At 43.3% G+C, this 22,277-nt stretch overlaps 2 protein-coding genes across 2 annotated transcripts; both read right to left on the minus strand.

The window, feature by feature from the left end:
* Nucleotides 1-340: 340 nt before the first annotated feature.
* On the minus strand, nt 341-1,900 carry LOC129492713 (small integral membrane protein 26-like). Its single transcript, XM_055297904.1, has 2 exons — nt 1,878-1,900; nt 341-680 (listed from the first exon to the last, which is right to left on the minus strand). Exons 1-2 carry the CDS (start codon nt 1,898-1,900, stop codon nt 341-343), a joined length of 363 nt encoding a protein of 120 aa, XP_055153879.1.
* Nucleotides 1,884-22,014, minus strand: CPHXL2 (cytoplasmic polyadenylated homeobox like 2). Its single transcript, XM_055299585.2, is given in 3 exon segments — nt 1,884-3,693; nt 3,696-4,086; nt 20,527-22,014. Coding segments are annotated over 3 exon segments (1,218 nt in total). The 5' UTR covers nt 20,752-22,014; the 3' UTR covers nt 1,884-3,091.
* Nucleotides 22,015-22,277: the final 263 nt, after the last annotated feature.

Here is a 22,277-nt window from a genome sequence, read left to right on the forward strand (position 1 = left end):
TTGAAAGTTATCCTTCGAGTGGGATAATGGTTTCCATGCCATCTTTTAGAGGTCCCCAGTAGTATTAAACATAGTTGCCCACAGTGGGAATCTACTTATGAATGCATCCTGCATAGGCTTCCTTCTCTTGTCTCATTCCCCACTTCCCTACAGTGCATCCTGGAATCATCATTTGTACTCAAATGCTTGCTGTCCTCATTTTTTTTTTCCTTCAAGAAAATATTTATCGCATATTATTAGTGATTATGTTTTACAGCGAAAGTAAACACACACTTTTCACAAACACAAAATGGGAATCAAGGCATCTCTCAAATGTAAATGTTGAACCAAGTCCTGGTTTTCAGAATTCAGCAGCCAATCCTGGTTCTGCACCAGGGCCACTAGTCCATGATTTCCAGTAGTTGAGGATCTTGTCAATCATTGGAACAAAATCTTCATATGTGACAATCATTTCCACATAAAACCCTTTTGGGAGTTCAGATAGTTCACTGGGTCCTTCACTTGTTGAGACATCCTTTTGCTCTACGTCATCACCTGATGGCTTCGTCATTTTCCGGCTGAAGTAAAACATTGAGCCCACCAGAGTCCAGGTGCCAACCCCATAGACCACCGACGTCCATCTGTACCAGTGTGTGAACTGGTTTTGATACAGGGGTATTCTGGTGAGATCCTTGATTCTCCTTGTGACGGTTTTTAAAGTTTAAACGCTATGAATGGTAGTAGGCTGAGGCAGAGGTACAATCAAAATCAAGAGTGTGGAAAAAAAAAAGAAACAAAATAAAAAATGTGTGAGTGAGGGTAAAGAACACTGAACGCCTGGTGGGGATTGGGATCTGGTTTTAAAAATTAAAGTGCCCATCCAGGTCACATGTGAGGATGCCTCATTGCTGTGGAAGGCAAACAAAATTTAAATTTGGCTAGTAGAAAATATTTTTGTCACTTTTTAAGGGCTTAGAGTCCAGTTTCTGCTTAGTAACAGGCTGTCTGTGTTTCCTGTTGGCCTAGGCGCCATATCCTGGGTTTGTCAATTCTCGGCCTCCGTTACCTGGAGACAGGATTCTGTCTAGCGGTTCACACTTGCCATTGGTTGCACTATCAGGAGTCTGCTCTAGAGAGTCCCCAGGGCTATCTGTGCTCAGTCCTCACCTTGGGCAATCAATGTTGCCCCAGCGAGCTGCAGCTTTGGTTTAGGTCCTGGCCCAGAGTCTGCAGGAATAGGGTTCGGGATTGGTGCAGAAGGCTGAGACAGTCTTGATGGTGCGGTTGTTCACTGTCGCGTCGTCTGGTCCTGCAGAGCTGCGGGAAGATCCAGTCCTCAGCTTTGGGGGCCACCCCAATTATGCTGGGACCATTGTAAGTGGGGTATTTGAAAAGATGGCCGGCATGATATTTACTGATTTCTTTTGCATTTAATGAGTAGTTTCTAATATATTAAATAGCATTTTATTTTTCTTTTTTGGAGACAGGGTATCTCTCTGTCACCCAGGCTGGAATGCAGTGGCACTATCATAGCTCACTGCAGCTTCAAACTCCTGGGCTCAGGTGTTGTCTCTGCCTTGGCCTCTCAAAGTGCTGGGATTACAGGCATAAGCCACTATGCCTGGCCAACGTTTTCATTAATTTTTGCTGTATATTTTGAGTGTTTAGAAGTGGTTTCTCTAGGGTTTGCCATACATATCTGATCGGAATTAGTTTCAGATTTATATTAGCTTAAGTCCAGTGAAATATACATAGGTGTTACTCCTGTATGACTATTTCTCTTTCCCCTGTTTTTGGGGTATATATATTACGTCTATTATATTAAAATCCAGCAATACATTATTATAAGGATTACTTCAGCAGCTATGATCATTTTTATTAGCATCTGTGATCAGTACCTCCTGTTATTGTCAAAATACATATATTAAACTTCTGTGTTACAGGACCAACTTATACGTTATATACATATACTTTTATGCAGTTTTCAAAAAATCAGTTGAGAAAAAAATGCATTTATAGTGTTTTTTATAATGACATAATTACCTTTACATGCTCTTTCTTTCCATATATATGATTATTTTGTTATGTATATATATATATATATATTTTTTTTTTTTTTTTTTTTTTTCTTTTTTTTTAAGACAGAGTCTCACTCTGTTGCCTAGGCTGGAGGGCAGTGGTGGGATCTCGGCTCACTGCAACCTCTTCCTCCTGGGTTCAGCCATTCGTGTGCCTCAGCCTCCGAGTAGCTGGGACCACAGACGCACGCCACCATGCTCGGCTAATTTTTTGAATTTTTTGTAGAGACCGGGTTTTGACATGTTGATCAGGCTAGTCTCGAACTCCTGATCTCATGTGATCCACTTGCCTTGGCCTCCCAAAGTGCTAGGATTACAGGTGTGTGCCACCACACCCAGCTAAGCCATCCCGCCCAGCAGTTGTTGGTTTTTCAATCCATACTCTGTGGAGTCAAGCTTCTCCAGGCCACCATAAAGTATATGGTCAGGAGCTCAGGAGCTATAACACATATGGACACTGCTTCTCTACGAGAAGGAACCAGCAGCTCATGGAGCCTTCCTGAAGACTTTTTTTTTTTTTTGAGACAGGATCTCACTCAGTCACTCAGGCCGGAGTATAGTGGAACCATCACAGCTCACTGTAGCCTCCAGCTCCCAGGCTCAAGTGATACTTCCATCTCAGCCTCCCAGTTAAATGGGACTACAGGCACATGCCATTGTGCCTGGCTTAAATTTTTTTTTTTTGGAGAAATGTTTCCCAGGCTGGTCTTGAACTCTTGGGCTCAAGCAATCCTCTTGAACCAGCTTCCTGAGTAGCTGGTACCACAGCAGCTCACTATCACACACAAATAATTTTTTTAAAAAGTTTTTTTTTTAGAGATGGGGTCTCACCACGTTGCCCAGGCTCTGGTCATGAACCCTTAAGCTCAAACAACCTCACCTCAGCTGGCTTTTTTTTTTTTTAATTTATTTTTATTTATTTATTTACTTATTTTTACTTTTACTTTTTATGTGGAGGCTTCTGGAGATGGCTTTGCTTTGGCCTGCTGTGTGGGTGACTGTGGGCTTGACCTGTGGCTATGGTTCTCTGACACTTAACAATACTTTGCAAAGCTGCATCCTTGGGTCTCTGTGGCAGGCCCGTGTAGACCCCTCAACCTAAAACTGCTGCGTTTGAGTCGTGAGTTGCTTGAAGCCCCTTCCTGCATATCTTGCCCCAGAGGCAGCAAGGGTGAGTCGGCAGCTATTTGGGGAGGCACATGCTGCAGTTGAGAGCACAAGGGCTTTCCATTATTCTGAGGCAGTTGACTCTGCAGCTGTGACTGAACTGAGGGCCACTGCTTCCCTAGATCCCAAGGACCTGAGTCCATCGGCAGCTGTTCCTGGAACATCATCCCCTCTGAGTAATTTTGAGCCTGTTGGTGCTGCTGCGGGTGATACTGCCAATCATTCTGCTGCTGTTCTTGCAGTAGTGAGAGACAGAATGAGCAACGACAATGGTCTTTCTTCACCCCATATGCATCTTGAGCGTAATCCAAAAGGAAGGGACTTGCATGCTGGCTTTCCCTGGTTTCAGTCCTTTCTCCATGAAACTATGGCACAGAAGATGGGGGAGGATGAAGGCATTCTGCACAGTTGTAGCTGAGAAAACGATAGGCAGTAGAATGTTCACTTCCTGTGTCACCTCCATACTCCTAGCACAGCCTGGGTGCTTTTCAGTACCTGTGACCAGATACGAGCTCTGGGAGGCCACCTGTTGACTGGGAATCCCTGGTTTCTCCAGAGAAGAGCACATGGAGCCCACCTGTTGACTGGGAGTCTCTTGGTTCTCCAAAGAGAAGCAATTGTAGCCCATCTGTTGACTGGGAATCCTCTGTTTCTCCAGAGGGGAGCAACCAGCTCTTCTCATCAGAGCCCTCTTGGCACAGGAAAAACTCTGCTCTGTGGCATAGTTGGAAGCTGCAGCCTGGGTTTCCTGGAGTCTTAAAAATGGACGGGCTTGGACTGGGAAATCGTGTTTTTTCCAAATAAGAAATATTCTATGTCTTTCTTCAGGTGTTAGTCTGGCTCTATTATTCTGGAACCAGTTCTAAAGGGAAAAGATAATATTGTATTATCAAATCTACTTATCTGATTATATTCCTGTATGCATTCCTTAATGTAGGAGGCTTTTTCTTTTTAAGCCTCTTAAAAAGCAGAGTCCCTGACTTGCCTTCGGACATTAAAGCTTATAAAAAATAAGACAACCTCTCCTAGAACTGCACATATGATACCAGATGTCATGCATCATGCATTTCTAGAACCATAACCTCCTTCACTGGAGACAGTGACACCATGGTTTACGTGTAAACCTAGGCTGTCCAGAATCTATCTCCAACCTACTTGTGACCTATATGCAATCTTCTCTTGCTTGCTCACTGAGACCCACTCTGTGCTACAGAAGAAGCTCCCAGCTGTTCCACATAGATGTGGATTGTTCCTACAACCCTGCTATTTACTCATGCTCTTCCACCAGGAAGAATTAATAATGTATTTTCTGATACCATTTCTGTTGCATATATGCATGTAATTCTTACATACACTGGGTTCAAGGGTCACAAGTAAAGAGTGCAATTGTTTCAATTATTTATTGACCATATATTTGTTGTATGACTCTCTGAGGAGAATAAACAAACCATTTTTCCTCTGCTCTCATACCACAACAGTCACAGAAAGACTACTGTGAGCAAATGTGTTTCCCCGCACACAAGGCAAGCAATCAGTTCTGCAGTGCACACCAGCTGGGTGTTCTCCAATTCATTTCCAGCACTGCCTACCTGGAAACACTGTCAGATCCCACAGGTCGAGGGCTCAGTCCTGCAAGACTGCCCCTCCTTCAGATGCCAGTTGCAAGTCTGGGCTTTTACAACTTTTGACTGACTGGCTTCGGGTTGGGGCTCCTGTGACCTCCTTTTTGGGTTTGATTAACTTGCCAGAGCAGCTCACAGAACTCAGGGAATTACGCATGTTTTTTTTTTTTTTTTGAGACGGAGTCTCACTCTGTCACCCAGGCTGGAGTGCAGTGGCGCAATCTCGGCTCACTGGAAGCTCCGCCTCCCGGGTTCACGCCATTCTCCTGCCTCAGCCTCTCCGAGTAGCTGGGACTACAGGCGCCCGCCACCACGCCCGGCTAATTTTTTGTATTTTTAGTAGAGACGGGGTTTCACCGTGGTCTCGATCTCCTGACCTCGTGATCCGCCCGCCTCGGCCTCCCAAAGTGCTGGGATTACAAGCGTGAGCCACCGCGCCCGGCCGGAATTACGCATGTTTACCAGTTTGTTACAAAGTATATAGATTCATAGGGTGAGATGGGGGAAGGGGTGCAGAGCTTTCATGCCCTCCCTGGACAAGCCACCCTCCAGGAACTTCCACATGTTCAGCTATCTGGAAGCTCCCCAAACCCACTTTTTTTTTCCTTTTTCTTTTTACTTTCTTTTTTTTTTAAACAGAGGCTTCATTGCACAGGCATGATTGATTAAAGCATCAACTGCTGGTGATCAACTTAACCATCAGCACCTTCCCCTCCCCAGAAGTTGGAGGGTGGGGCTGAAAGTCCCAACCCTCTAATCCTGCTTGGATATTTACAGCTCTCATCCTGAAGCTACTAGGGTCTACTACCCATCAGTCAACTCATTAGTGTAGAAAAAGACATCACTTCGGAGATTCTAAGTATTTTGAGAATTGCATGCCAGGAAACAGCAGAAGACCAAATATATATTTAGAATAACCCTAGTTATTTCATTCAATTTGTCTAATCTTTATTTTTCTCTCCCATAGAAAGAGGATAATATTCAAATACCCAAATTATTCAGGCTTTGAGGGAGGCAGAGATGAGAAAATGCTTTTTGTATCCTAAGAAGCTATGATTTGAATAAGGGAGATAATTCTTTTTTTTTTTTTTTTTTTTGAGACGGAGTCTTGCTCTGTCGCCCAGGCTGGAGTGCAGTGGCGCAATGTCGGCTTACTGCAAGCTCTGCCTCCCAGGTTCACGCTCTTCTCCTGCCTCTGCCTCCTGAGTAGCTGGGACTACAGGTGCCCGCCACCATGCCCGGCTAATTTTTTTTGTATTTTTAGTAGAGACAGGGTTTCGCCGTGTCACCCAGGATGGTCTCGATCTCCTGACCTCGTGATCTGCCTGCCTTGACCTCCCAAAGTGCTGGGATTATAGGCGTGAGCCACTGTGCCCGGCGGGAGGTAATTCTTATAGTTCAGGCTACAGGGTAAGTTACTTGCATAATCTAGCAGGAACATCTTGTTTTTATATTTCCATGTCCTGTGCTACCAAGTTCAGAATTGCTTTAGGCTATTAGGAGCACTGAAGCTACAAGGATCTTTGATCCACACACAGGATAATTGTGTAAAACAAAACTATGACTAGGCACAATGAACCAGGCACCTACGACACAGAAAATTACACATATTTTAGAGAAAGCTGAGGTACAGGAGTGCTGTGGTTTAAATATCCCCACCAAAACTCATCTTGAAACTGTAAACCAAAAATACAATTCTAAGGCCCCCCAACCATCTGAATGGACCCCTCCTCTCAGCCAAGGGCTTTCCAAAGTTAACTGAAAAATTAGTTCAGACCATGATGGCAAAGGGGAGCCAGACATGCCTCATTATACCCTCCTTTCTTTTGGGATTACTGATAAAACAGACTCCTCAAGTATGATAAGAAACATAGAACATGCTCTTCAAGTCCGATAAGAAACATTTACAGTCTATTCTCTCTGAAGTCTGGTACCTGGTGGCTTCATCAGCATGACAACACTTTGGTCTCCACAATTCCTTATGGTAACCCAGACATTTCCTTTCTAGTGATAACTCTTTCAAGTAACTACCAATCAGAAAATCTTTGAATCTGCCTATGACTTGGAAGCCCCTGCTTCCAGTTGTCCTGCCTTTCCAGACCCAACCAATGTACATCTTGACATGTATCCACTGATGCGTTATGTCTGCCTAAAATGTTTAAAACCAAGTTGTGGCCTGACCACCTTGGGCACATATCATCAGGACCTCCTGAAGCTGTGTCACAGGCACGTTCTTAACCTTGACAGAACTTCCTAAATTGATTAAGATCTGTCTCAGATAATTTTGTTTTATAAAACCGTATCTTCGGCTGGGTGCAGTGACTCACGCCTGTAATCCCAGCACTTTTGGAGGCCGAGGTGGGCAGATCACCTGAGGTCGGGAGTTCGAGACCAGCCTGACCAACATGGAGAAACCCCGTATTTACTAAAAGTACAAACTTAGCCAGGCATGGTGGCATGTGCCTGTAATCCCAGCTACTTGGGAGGCTAAGGCAGGAGAATTGCTTGAACCGGGGAGGCAGAGGTTGCAGTGAGCTAAGATCGTGCCATTGCACTCCAGCCTGGGCAACAAGAGCAAAACTCCATCTCAAAAAAAAAAAAAAAAAAAGAAAAAAAGAAAAACAAACAAGCAAAAAAACCCCAAAATCTTAATCTTCAACATGGCAGCACTGAGAGGTGAGGCCTTAAAATGTGATTGGATCATGAGGACTTTGCCCTCATGAATGGATTAACACATTCATGGATTAATAGATTAATGGGTTATCATGGGAGCGGTGCTGGTGGCTTTACAAGAGTAAGAGACCCCTGAGCTAGTACCCTCAGCCACCTTGCCATGTGATACCCTGTACCACCTTATTCTCCAACAGCAAGAAAGCTCTCACCAGATGCAGCCCCTTGACCTTGGACTTCTCAGCCTCCATAACTATAAGAAATAAATGTTTTCTTTATAAATCACTCAATTTCAGATATTCTGGTCTAAGCAACAGAAAAGGGACTAGGAGAGTCACGAATTTGTCAGAGATTAAAGAGCCAGTGGGAGGCAGTGCTCATGAGAGCCTAACCAAAAAAAGCAAGTGTCTGCTTTCATGTATCACAGGGCCTCCTATGCTCCTGCCCTAGTCATGATTGCCTCCTGATTACAATAGGGGCACTTTCTGTAAAAACAGTCAGCTCAGTGCAATGCAATGCAATGCAATTTAAATTGCCAGTTTCCATGAACTCCCTTTCATAAGCCTGTCCTTTGATGGGCATGGAAAATGATTAGTAAGCAATACCAAAATTGAGAAACTTAATAGTCGGAAATTCAGAAATGTAAAAAAGAAGTGGTAATACTATAAGAATATGTATTTACAGAAAGGACTGTGCCACTGCCAGAGCTTCAGCTGCCTGGCATTTAAAGTTTTAACTCGATTGAAGAATTGAGAGATCATGACAGACAAGAGGCAGGACTAGATTGTGGTTCCCACACAGACGGACAGAGCAGTGTGTGGAGACTCGCATGGTGAAATTTTGCTCCAGAACTACTGCAGGAATAAAGCAGGAAAGCTGAGAGAACCCACAGACCTTCTGAAGGAAGTAGATTGCTCCTGAAGGGCCCAGGAGATGCCCCAAATACTCTGATGCTCTCTTCAAAATGGGACCTCCTGGCAGGAAGCCAACAAGCAGAAAAATAGTGCATGAAACAACCAAAACTAAGGTCCTTCACAGGGTCCATTTCACACCCCCTGCCACCTCCACCAGAGCAGGTGCTGGTATCCACAGCTGAGAGACCTGCAGATGGTTCAAATCACAGGACTCGACAACCCCCAGTACCAGCCCAGAGCCTGGTAGACCTGCTGGGTGGCTAGATCCAGAAGAGAGATAACCACTATAGCTCAGCTCTCAGGAAGCCATATCCCTGGGAAAAGAGAAAGAGTACTACATCAAGGGAACACCGTGTGGGACAAAAGAATCTGAACAGCAGCCTTGAGCCCTAGCACTTCCCTCTGACATGGCCTACCCAAGTGAGAAGGAACCAGAAAAATAATTCTGGTAATATGACAAAGCAAGGTTCTTTAACACCCCCCCCAAAAAATCACACTACCTCACCAGCAATGGAGCCAAACCAAAAAGAAATCCATGACTTACCCAAAAAAGAATTCAGAAAGTCAGTTATTCAGCTAGTCAAGGATGCACCAGGGAAAGGTGAAGTACAATTTAAGGAGATGAAAAAACTAATAAAAGGAATAAGGGGAGAAATCTTCAGTGAAATATATAGCATAAATAAAAAACAATAAAAACTTCAGGAAATAATAGATGCACTTAGAGAAATGCAAAATTCTCTGGAAAGCCTCAGCAATAGAATCAAACAAGCAGAAGAAAGAACTTCAGTGCTTGAAGACAAGATTTTTGAATTAATCTCATCCAACAAAGACAAAGAAAAAAGAATAAGAAAAAATGAACAAAGCCTCCAAGAAGTTTGGGATTATGTTAAATGACCAAGCCTAAGAATAATTGGCATTCCTGAGGAAGAAGAGAAATCTAAAAGTTTGAAAGACATATTTGGGAGAATAATCAAGGAAAACTTCCCTGGACTTGTTAGAGACCTAGACATCCATATACAAGAAGCTCAAAGAACATCTGGGAAATCCATTCCAAAAAAAAAAATCGCCTAGGCACTTGTTGTCAAGTTCGTCTAAAGTTAAGATGAAGGAAAGAATCTTAAGAGCCATGAGACAAAAGCCAGGAAACTTATAAAGGATAACCTATCAGATTAACAGCAAATTTCTTTTTTTTTTTTTTTTTTTTGAGACAGAGTCTCGCTCTTTCACCCAGGCTGGAATGCAGTGGCACGATCTCAGCTCACTGCAGGCTCCGCCCCCGGGGGTTCACGCCATTCTCCTGCCTCAGCCTCCCGCGTAGCTGGGACTACAGGCGCCCGCCACCTCGCCCGGCTAATTTTTTTTTGTATTTTTAGTAGAGACGGGGTTTCACCGTGTTAGCCAGGATGGTCTCGATCTCCTGACCTCGTGATCCGCCCACCTCGGCCTCCCAAAGTGCTGGGATTACAGGCGTGAGCCACCGTGCCCGGCCTAACAGCAAATTTCTAACCAGAAACTCTACAAGCTAGAAGGGATTGGGGCCCTATCTTCAGCCTCCTTAAACAAAACAATTATCAGCCAAGAATTTTGTATCCAGTGAAAGTAAGCATCATAAATGAAGAAAAGATATAGTCTTTTTTTTTTTTTTTTTTTTTTTTTTTTTATTATACTTTAGGGTTTTAGGGTACATGTGCACAATGTGCAGGTTTGTTACATATGTATCCATGTGCCATGTTGATTTCCTGCACCCATTAATTCGTCATTTAGCATTAGGTGTATCTCCTAATGCTGTCCCTCCCCCTTCCCCCCACCCCACAACAGTCCCCGGAGCGTGATGTTCCCCTTCCTGTGTCCATGAGTTCTCATTGTTCAATTCCCACCTATGAGTGAGAACATGCGGTGTTTGGTTTTTTGTCCTTGCGATAGTTTACTGAGAATGATGTTTTCCAGTTTCATCCATGTCCCTACAAAGGACACGAACTCATCATTTTTTATGGCTGCATAGTATTCCATGGTGTATATGTGCCACATTTTCTTAATCCAGTCTATCGTTGTTGGACATTTGGGTTGGTTCCAACTCTTTGCTATTGTGAATAGTGCCGCAATAAACATACGTGTGCATGTGTCTTTATAGCAGCATGATTTATAGTCCTTTGGGTATATACCCAGTAATGGGATGGCTGGGTCAAATGGTATTTCTAGATCGAGATCCCTGAGGAATCGCCACACTGACTTCCACAATGGTTGAACTAGTTTACAGTCCCACCAACAGTGTAAAAGTGTTCCTATTTCTCCACATCCTCTCCAGCACCTGTTGTTTCCTGATTTTTTAATGATGGCCATTCTAACTGGTGTGAGATGGTATCTCACTGTGGTTTTGATTTGCATTTCTCTGATGGCCAGTGATGAGGAGCATTTCTTCATGTGTTTTTTGGCTGCATAAATGTCTTCTTTTGAGAAGTGTCTGTTCATGTCCTCTGCCCACTTTTTGATGGGGTTGTTTGTTTTTTTCTTGTAAATTTGTTTGAGTTCATTGTAGATTCTGGATATTAGCCCTTTGTCAGATGAGTAGGTTGCAAAAATTTTCTCCCATTGTGTAGGTTGCCTGTTCACTCTGATGATAGTTTCTTTTGCTGTGCAGAAGCTCTTTAGTTTAATGAGATCCCATTTGTCGATTTTGGCTTTTGATGCCATTGCTTTTGGTGTTTTAGACATGAAGTCCTTGCCCACGCCTATGTCCTGAATGGTATTGCCTAGGTTTTCTTGTAGGATTTTAATGGTTTTAGGTCTAACATATAAGTCTTTAATCCATCTTGAATTAATTTTTGTATAAGGTGTAAGGAAGGGATCCAGTTGCAGCTTTCTACATATGGCTAGCCAGTTTTCCCAGCACCATTTATTAAATAGGGAATCCTTTCCCCATTTCTTGTTTTTGTCAGGTTTGTCAAAGATCAGATAGTTGTAGCTATGCGGCATCATTTCTGAGGGCTCTGTTCTGTTCCATTGATCTATGTCTCTGTTGTGGTACCAGTACCATGCTGTTTTGGTTACTGTAGCCTTGTAGTATAGTTTAAAGTCAGGTAGCGTGATGCCTCCAGCTTTGTTCTTTTGGCTTAGGATTGACTTGGCGATGCGGGCTCTTTTTTGGTTCCATATGAACTTTAAAGTAGTTTTTTCCAATTCTGTGAAGAAAGTCATTGGTAGCTTGATGGGGATGGCATTGAATCTATAAATTAGCTTGGGCAGTATGGCCATTTTCACGATATTGATTCTTCCAACCCATGAGCATGGAATGTTCTTCCATTTGTTTGTATCCTCTTTTATTTCATTGAGCAGTGGTTTGTAGTTCTCCTTGAAGAGGTCCTTCACGTCCCTTGTAAGTTGGATTCCTAGGTATTTTATTCTCTTTGAAGCAATTGTGAATGGGAGTTCACTCATGATTTGGCTCTCTGTTTGTCTGTTATTGGTGTACAAGAATGCTTGTGATTTTTGTACATTAATTTTGTATCCTGAGACTTTGCTGAAGTTGCTAATCAGCTTAAGGAGATTTTGGGCTGAGACAATGGGGTTTTCTAGATATACAATCATGTCATCTGCAAACAGGGACAATTTGACTTCCTCTTTTCCTAATTGAATACCCTTTATTTCCTTCTCTTGCCTGATTGCTCTGGCCAGAACTTCCAGCACTATGTTGAATAGTAGCGGTGAGAGAGGGCATCCCTGTCTTGTGCCAGTTTTCAGAGGGAATGCTTCCAGTTTTTGCCCATTCAGTATGATATTGGCTGTGGGTTTGTCGTAGATAGCTCTTATTATTTTGAGATACGTCCCATCAATACCTAATTTATTGAGAGTTTTTAGCATGAAGGGTTGTTGAATTTTGTCAAAGGCCTTTTCTGCATCTATTGAGATAATCATGTGGTTTTTGTCTTTGGTTCTGTTTATATGCTGGATTACATTTATTGATTTGCGTATGTTGAACCAGCCTTGCATCCCAGGGATGAAGCCCACTTGATCATGGTGGATAAGCTTTTTGATGTGCTGCTGGATTCGGTTTGCCAGTATTTTATTGAGGATTTTTGCATCAATGTTCATCAAGGATATTGGTCTGAAATTCTCTTTTTTGGTTATGTCTCTGCCAGGTTTTGGTATCAGGACGATGCTGGCTTCGTAAAATGTGTTAGGGAGGATTCCCTCTTTTTCTATCGATTGGAATAGTTTCAGAAGGAATGGTACCAGTTCCTCCTTGTACCTCTGGTAGAATTCAGCTGTGAATCCATCAGGTCCTGGACTCTTTTTGGTTGGTAAGCTATTGATTATTGCCACAATTTCAGAACCTGTTATTGGTCTATTCAGAGATTCAACTTCTTCCTGGTTTAGTCTTGGGAGGGTGTATTTGTCGAGGAATTTATCCATTTCTTCCAGATTTTCTAGTTTATTTGCATAGAGGTGTTTGTAGTATTCTCTGATGGTAGATTGTATTTCTGTGGGATCGGTGGTGATATCCCCTTTTTCATTTTTTATTGCATCTATTTGATTCTTCTCTCTTTTCTTCTTTATTAGTCTTGCTAGCGGTCCATCAATTTTGTTGATCTTTTCAAAAAACCAGCTCCTAGATTCATTAATTTTTTGAAGGGTTTTTTGTGTCTCTATTTCCTTCAGTTCTGCTCTGATTTTAGTTATTTCTAGCCTTCTGCTAGCTTTTGAATGTGTTTGCTCTTGCTTTTCTAGTTCTTTTAATTGTGATGTTAGGGTGTCAATTTTGGATCTTTCCTGCTTTCTCTTGTGGGCATTTAGTGCTATAAATTTCCCTCTACACACTGCTTTGAACGTGTCCCAGAGATTCTGGTATGTTGTGTCTTTGTTCTCGTTGGTTTCAAAGAACATCTTTATTTCTGCCTTCATTTCATTATGTACCCAATAGTCATTCAGGAGCAGGTTGTTCAGTTTCCATGTAGTTGAGCGGTTTTGACTGAGTTTCTTAATCCTGAGTTCTAGTTTGATTGCACTGTGGTCTGAGAGACAGTTTGTTATAATCTCTGTTCTTTTACATTTGCTGAGAAGAGCTTTACTTCCAACTATGTGGTCAATTTTGGAATAGGTGTGGTGTGGTGCTGAAAAAAATGTATATTCTGTTGATTTGGGGTGGAGAGTTCTGTAGATGTCTATTAGGTCCACTTTATGTAGAGCTGAGTTCAATTCCTGGATATCCTTGTTAACTTTCTGTCTCGTTGATCTGTCTAATGCTGACAGTGGGGTGTTAAAATCTCCCATTATTATTGTGTGGGAGTTTAAGTCCCTTTGTAGGTCACTGAGGACTTGCTTTATGAATCTGGGTGCTCCTGTGTTGGGTGCATATATATTTAGGATAGTTAGCTCTTCTTGTTGAATTGATCCCTTTACCATTATGTAATGGCCTTCTTTGTCTCTTTTGATCTTTGTTGGTTTAAAGTCTATTTTATCAGAGACTAGGATTGCAACCCCTGCCTTTTTTTGTTTTCCAGTTGCTTGATAGATCTTCCTCCATCCCTTTATTTTGAGTCTATGTGTGTCTCTGCACGTGAGATGGGTTTCCTGAATACAGCACACTGATGGGTCCTGACTCCTTATCCAGTTTGCCAGTCTGTGTCTTTTGATTGGAGCATTTAGCCCATTTACATTTAACGTGAATATTGTTATGTGTGAATCTGATCCTGTCATTATGATGTTAGTTGGTTATTTTGCTCATTAGTTGCTATAGTTTCTTCCTAGCCTCGATGGTCTTTACAATTTGGCATGTTTTTGCAGGGGCTGGTACCGGTTGTTCCTTTCCATGTTTAGTGCTTCCTTCAGGAGCTCTTTTAGGGCAGGCCTGGTGGTGACAAAATCACTCAGCGTTTGCTTGTCTGTAAAGTATTTTATTTCTCCTTCACTTATGAAGCTTAGTTTGGCGGGATAGGAAATTCTGGGTTGAAAATTCTTTTCTTTAAGAATGTTGAATATCGGCCCCCACTCTCTTCTGGCTTGTAGAGTTTCTGCTGAGAGATCAGCTGTTAGTCTGATGGGCTTCCCTTTGTGGGTAACCCGACCTTTCTCTCTGGCTGCCCTTAACATTTTTTCCTTCATTTCCACTTTGGTGAATCTGACAATTATGTGTCTTGGAGTTGCCCTTCTCGAGGAGTATCTTTGTGGCGTTCTCTGTATTTCCTGAATCTGAATGCTGGCCTGCCTTGCTAGATTGGGGAAGTTCTCCTGGATAATATCTTGCAGAGTGTTTTCCAACTTGGTTCCATTCTCCCCATCATTTTCAGGTACACCAATCAGACGTAGGTTTGGTCTTTTCACATAGTCCCAAATTTCTTGGAGGCTTTGTTCATTTCTTTTTATTCTTTTTTCTCTAAACTTCCCTTCTCTCTTCATTTCATTCATTTCATCTTCTATCAGCGATACCCTTTCTTCCAGTTGATCGCATCTGCTACTGAGGCTTCTGCATTCTTCGCGTAGTTCTCGAAACTTGGCTTTCAGCTCCATCATCTCCTTTAAGCCCTTCTCTCCATTGGTTATTCTAGTTATCCATTCTTCTAATTTTTTTTCAAAGTTTTTAACTTCTTTGCTATTGTTTTGAATTTCCTCTCGTAGCTCAGAGTAGTTTGATCGTCTGAAGCCTTCTTCTCTCAACTCATCAAAGTCATCCTCCATCCAGCTTTGTTCCGTTGCTGGTGAGGAACTGCGTTCCTTTGGAGGAGGAGAGGTGCTCTGTTTTTTAGAGTTTCCAGTTTTTTTGGTCTGTTTTTTCCCCATCTTTGTGGTTTTGTCTACTTTTTGTCTTCGATGATGGTGATGTACAGATGGGTTTTTGGTGTGGATGCCCTTTCTGTTTGTTAATTTTCCTTCTACCAGACAAGACCCTCAGCTGCAGGTCTGTTGGAGTTTACTAGAGGTCCACTCCAGACCCTGTTTGGCTGGGTGTCAGCAGCGGTGGCTGCAGAACAGCGGATTTTCGTGAGACCACAAATTCAGCTGTCTGATAGTTCCTCTGAAAGTTTTGTCTCAGAGGAGTACCCGGTTGAATGAGGTGTCAGTCTGTCCCACTGGGGGGGTGCCTCCCAGTTAGGCTGCTCAGGGGTGAGGGACCCACTTTAGGAGGCAGTCTGTCCGTTCTCAGATCTCCAGCTGCGTGCTGGGAGAACCACTACTCTCTTCAAAGCTGTCAGTCAGACAGGGACATTTAAGGCTGTGGAGGTTCTCGCTGAGTTTTTGGTTGTCTGTGCCCTGCCCCCAGAGGTGGAGCCTACAGAGGCAGGCGGGCCTCCTTGAGCTGTGGTGGGCTCCACCCAGTTCGAGCTTCCTGGCTGCTTTGTTTACCTAAGCAAGCCTGGGCAATGGCGGGCGCCCCTCCCCCAGCCTCGTTGCCGCCTTGCAGCGTGATCTCAGACTGCTGTGCTAGCAATCAGCAAGACTCTGTGGGCATAGGACCCTCCGAGCCAGGTGCGGGACACAATCTCCTAGTGTGCCGTTTTCCAGGCCCGTTGGAAAAGCGCAGTATTAGGACGGGACTGACCCGATATTCCAGGTGCCGTCTGTTTTCCCTTTCTTTGACTAGGAAAGGGAACTCCCTGACCCCTTGCGCTTCCCGAGTGAGGCAATGCCTCGCCCTGCTTCGGCTCGCGCACAGTGCGCTTCACCGACTGTCCTGAACCCACTGTTAGGCACTCCCTAGTGAGATGAAACCGGTACCTCAAGCAGAAATGCAGAAATCACCCGTCTTCTGTGTCGCTGGGGCTGGGAGCTGGAGACCGGAGCTGTTCCTATTCGGCCATCTTGGCTCCACCCCCATCAAGATATAGTCTTTTTCAGACAAACAAATGGTGAGATAATCTGCCACTACCAAGCCACACTACAAGAACTGCTAAAAGGAGCTCTAAAATCTTGAAATAAATCCTGGAAACGCATCAAAACAGAGCCTTTTAAAGCATAAATCTCACAGGATCTATGCAGCAACAACAAAAAACAATAAAAAAACACTAAAGTATAGCCGAGTGTGGTGGCTCATGCTTGTAATCCCAGCACTTTGGGAGGCTGAGGCAGGCGGATCACTTGAGGTCAGGAGTTTGAGACTAGCCTGGCCAACATGACGAAACCCCAGTTCTACTAAAAATACAAAAATTAGCTGGGCATGGTGGCAGGCATCTGTAATCCCAGCTACTTGGGAGGATGAGACAGGAGAATCACTTGAACCGGAGAGGCAGAAGTTGCAGTGAGCCAAGACTGCATCATTGCACTCCAGCCTGGGCAACAGAGCAAGACTCTGTCCCAACAAACCAACCAACAAACCAACCAACCAACCAACCAACCAAGGTATATAGGCAACAAATAGCACAGTGAATGGAATAGTACCTCACATCTCAATACTAACGTTGAATGTAAATGACCTAAATGCTCCACTTAAAACATACAGAATTGCAGAATGGATAAGAATTCACCAATCACGTATCTGCTGCCTTCAAGAGACTCACCTAATACATAGGAACTCACATCAACTTAAGGTAAAGGAGTGGAAAAGGACAACCATGGCAATGGACACCAAAAGTGAGCATGAGTAGCTATTTTTTATCACACAACACAAACTTTAAAGCAACAGAAGGTAGAAAAGACAAAGAGGGACATTATATAATGGTAAAAGGCCTTGTACAACAGGAAAATATCACAATCCTAAATATATATGCACCTAAAATTGGAGTTCCCAAATTTATAAAACAATTACTACCAGACTTAAGAAATGGGTTAGACAGCAATACAATAATAGTGGAGGACGGCCGGGCGTGGTGGCTCACACCTGTAATCCCAGCACTTTGAGAGGCTGAGGCAGGCAGATCACCTGAGGTCAGGAGTTCAAGACCAGCCTGGCCAACAAATCTCTACTGAAAACACAAAATTAGCCTGGTGTGGTGGTGCATGCCTATAATTCCAGCTACTTGGGAGGCTGAGGCAGGAGAATCGCTTTAACCTGGGAGATGGAGGTTGCAATGAGCTAAGATCACAGCATTGCACTCCAGCCTGGGCAACAAGAGTGAAACTCCATCTCAAAAAGAAAAAAAAAAAAAAAAAAAAAGTGGAGGACATCAAGACTGCAGTGACAGCACTAGACAGGTCATCAAGACAAAGTCAACAAAAAAACAATGGATTTAATCTATACTCTGGAATAAATGGACTTCACAGATATTTACAGAACATTCTACCCAACAACTGAAGAATGTACATTCTATTAATCAGCACAAGGAATTTTCTCCAAGATAGACCATATGCTAGGTCACGAAACAAGTCTCAATAAATTTAACAAAATTGAAATTATATCAAGTACTCTCTCAGAACACAGTGGAATAAAACTGGGAATCAACTCCAAAAGGAAACTTCAAAACCATGCAAATATATGGAAATTAACCTGTTCCTGAATGATCATTGGGTCAACAATGAAATCAAGACGGAAGTTAAAAAATTCTTCAAACTGGCCAGGCGCGGTGGCTCAAGCATGTAATCCCGTCACTTTGGGAGGCCAAGGAAGGAGGATCACCTGAGGTCAGGAGTTCGAGACCAGCCTGGCCAATATGGTGAAACCCTGCCTCTACTAATAATAGAAAAATTAGCCAGGTATGGTGGCGTGTCCCTGTAGTCACAGCTAGTCAGGAGATTGAGGCAGAAGAATTGTTTGAACCTGGGAGGCGGAGGTTGCAGTGAGCCGAGGTCGTGCCACTGTGCTCCAGCCTGGGTGACAAAGGGAGACTCCATCTCCAAAAAAAAAAAAAAAAAGAAAAAAGAAAAAAATTAGTAACGAAATTACTTACACAATATTTTTGTATTTTTTTCATATAAAACCTGATCTGTATTCTTATTCTAGTTTATATTAATGGGCAGTTTCTTCCAAGTTTCAAGCAACCAATAAATCTGTCTGTGCACTGTTACAGAACATAGAGAGCAAGGGAAATCTTTGCCATTCTGTTTGTAAAACATAGCTCTAGTTGAATCAATTTTTACAGTAATTAACAGGCATTTTCTCAACTGATTCTATGATATCAGAAAAATGTCCATAAACATTGGTTCATGCAGCAGGTAATTGTAAAGCCCTTACCACTCTGCTAGGGCTTGTGCCAGATTCCAGGGCATTATTAATAAACAGGCAATTTTCAAATTTGTATCTCCTACTAAGTGCCCTCCCCTGAATTTCAGACTTGCATATTCAAATGTTCTCTTAGTATTTCCACTTGTATGTTTATCTGACATGTGAAACATGTGTCCAAAATGTAAACTTTGATTTCTCTGACACACCTGCCCTTCCCTAGGTCCCCTCCTTAGTAAAAGGCAACTCTCATCTTCCACAGACTTAAGTCAAACATCCAAGTAACCTTTGGGTCCACCTTACCTTTCACAGCATAACGCACACATAGTAAACTTTGTCAGCTCCATCTCAAACATCTACAGTCTCATTAGTCCCATCCACCTGCACAGCTAGCAAGCTGGCCCAAACCACCGCCACCACCAACTACAGCACCATCAACTCATCCACTGCTTCCAAATTTGCCTCACTGCAGTCTAGTTTTCACAATACATACCCACTGTATTTTCACAAACATACATACAGAATAATACTATTTTCCTATGTGATGAAATGCTATATACTGCTTAATTCTTTATATTTTTCTTTTCTTTTTCTTTTTTTTTCTGAGACGGAGTCTCGCTCTGTCACCCAGGCTGGAGTGCAGTGGGGGGATCTCTGCTCACTGCAGCCTCTACCTCCCGGGTTCCAGCGATTCTCCTGCCTCAGCCTCCCAGGTAGCTGAGATTACAGGCAGTCACTATCACTCCTGGCTAATTTTTGTATTTTTAGTAGAGATGGGGTTTCACCGTGTTGGTCAGGCTGGTCTCAAACTCCTGCCCTCGTGATTCGCCCACCTTGGCCTCCCAAAGGGCTAGGACTACAGGCATGAGCCACCGCAACAGGACTGTATTTTTCATATTGTGTGTGTGTACAATTTTCTCTCAAATTGGTTCTGGATACCAAGACCTGAGGATGTTTCTGTCCCTTACATAAAACTGTAGTATTTGCATATATGCTGGGCATGTCCTCTCATGTCCTTAAAACCACCTCTAGATTACTTACAAGACCTAATATCTAATATAACACAAATGCTACATAAGTAGTTCTTATTCTGTATTGTTTTAAAATTTGTATTTTTTTTAAATTGTGCAGTGGTGGGATCAAAGCTGGGATTACAGGTGTGAGCCACTGGGCCCAGCCTATTTTCTTTTTTTAAATTTTCCAAATATTTTCCATTTGTGGTTAGTTAAATCCGTGCATGTGGAACCAGTGGATATGGAGGATTAATTGTATAGATGTGGCCGGGCGCGGTGGCTCAAGCCTGTAATCCCAGCACTTTGGGAGGCCGAGGCGGGCGGATCACGAGGTCAGGAGATCGAGACCATGGTGAAACCCCGTCTCTACTAAAAATACAAAAAATTAGCCGGGCGTGGTGGCGGGCGCCTGTAGTCCCAGCTACTCGGAGAGGCTGAGGCAGGAGAATGGCGTGAACGCGGGAGGCGGAGCTTGCAGTGAGCCGAGATTGCGCCACTGCACTCCAGCCTGGGGGACAGAGCAAGACTCCGTCTCAAAAAAAAAAAAAAAAATTGTATAGATGTGTATATTTTGATTACTCTCTCCCATTTCTTTGAATTCTGTGCCTTTTTGTCTAATCTTCTGGTTTCTACCTCCATCTATACTTACTGCCCTTTAATTTTCTAGGAAATGGCTGGAGATGGTGGCTAACGCCTATAATCCCAGCACTTTGGGAGGCCTAGACGGGTGCATTACTTGACTCCAGGAGTTCAACACCTGCCTGGGCAACATGGTGAGACTCCCATCTTTACAAAAAATACAAAGCCATGTGGTGGTGGGAGCTTGTAGTCCCCGCTACTAAGTGGGGAGCGCTGAGGTTGGGGAGTCACCTGAGCCCAGGAAGTTGAGGCTGCAGTGAGCCGTGATCACTCCATTGCACTCCAGACTGGGCGACTGGAGTGAGACCTTTCCTAAAAAAAAAAATCTAAGAAACATGCATATGAGGTTGAACTTACGTTTATTACATTAACTGGACAATCAAATTTGTCGGCCAGAGTTTTCCTAGTGGTGAAATCGGGATAACCGCTCTCTCCAAATATTTCCTTAAGTTCCTGCAATAATTCTTCAGAAAATTTATGTCGGTGTTTTGTTTTTCGTTCTTTCTTTCTTTGTCTTTCTTCATTGTGATGATCCTGTTCAGCTGGGAAACCTGACAAAAGTATAAGTAGTGAGAAGAGCATTGGAGAATATTGGTAATTACCAGACCAAAAAAGAGTGTTAGCACCATTGATTACCTCCCCTTCCCAAGACGAAATCCAGACGTGACCTCACAGCTACTCACAATAATAAAATTACAAATGAAAGCAGGAATTGGCTAACTCTAGGCCTATGGGCCAGATCCAGCCAGTTGCGTTTTTGTAAACAGAGTTTTTTTGAAACACCAGTCACCAGTCACATTCATTTACTTATGTCTTGTCTATGGTTGTTTTCAAGCCACAATAGCAGAATTAGTAGTTGAGGCTCAGATGTTTCTAGGGTCCACACAGCCTAACATATTTACTATCTGGATTTGAGAATTTATTATTTATTTATTTATTTATTTATTTTTTGTCACCCCGGCTGGAGTGCAGTGGTGTGATCTCGGCTCACTGCAACCTCTGCCTCCTAGGTTCAAGCAATTCTCCTGCCTCAGCCTCCCAAGTAGCTGGGATTACAGGCACCCGCCTCTACGCCCAGCTAATTATTTGTATTTTTAGTAGAGACGGGATTTCACCATGTTGGCCAGGCTGGTCTTGAACTCCTGACCTCGTGATTTGCCTACGTCGGCTTCCCAAAGTGCTGGGATTACAGGCGTGAGCCACCGCGCCGGCTGAGAATTTATCTTTAAAATTAGAACTAATTGCAGAAGAATATTTTATTATTTCATCACTGTAATATATAACAGGAAAAACTGATCTACATTGATTGGAAGGCAGGATATGGGCTACTGAGGGAACGGAATCGGAGCCTGAAAGGGAGCAAACAGAGGCCTCTGGGTGCCACTAAGTTCTCTTTATCTGAGTGCTCTCTGAGTTCTATGAGTGTAGTTGGTTTGTGAATATTTGTTAAATTAAACATGTATAAATATTTGCTATTTTTGGCATGCACAGTATATTTCAGTTAAAAGTTTATTGATTTGTTTATTTTTGAGATGGAGTCTCACTGTCGCCAAGGCTGGAGACCAGTGGTGCTATCTCTATTTACTGCAACCTCCACCTCCTGGGTTCAAGCGATTCTCCTGAGTAGCTGGGACTCCTGAGTAGCTGGGACTACCACCCTCAGCTAATTTTTGTATTTTTAGCAGAAATGAGGTTTCCCCATGTTGGCCAAGGCTGGTCTCCAACTCTGGAGCTCAAGTGATCCACCTTCCTCAGCCTCCCAAAGTGCTAGAATTACAGGCATGAGCCACCATGCCAGGCCTAAAATTTTATTTTATTTTATTATTTTTTTTTTTCTGAGACGGAGTCTCGCTCTGTCGCCCAGGCTGGAGTGCAGTGGCGCAATCTCGGCTCACTGCAAGCTCCATCTCCCGGGTTCACGCCATTCTCCTGCCTCAGCCTCTCCGAGTAGCTGGGATTACAGGCGCCCGCCACCACGCCCGGCTAATTTTTTTTGTGTTTTTTTTTAGTAGAGACGAGGTTTCACCGTGGTCTCGATCTCCTGACCTCGTGATCCACCCGCCTCGGCCTCCCAAAGTGCTGGGATTACAAGCGTGAGCCACCGCGCC

The sequence above is a fragment of the Symphalangus syndactylus genome, chromosome 11 (genome assembly GCF_028878055.3).
Source record: "Symphalangus syndactylus isolate Jambi chromosome 11, NHGRI_mSymSyn1-v2.1_pri, whole genome shotgun sequence".
Lineage (NCBI taxonomy): Eukaryota > Metazoa > Chordata > Mammalia > Primates > Hylobatidae > Symphalangus > Symphalangus syndactylus.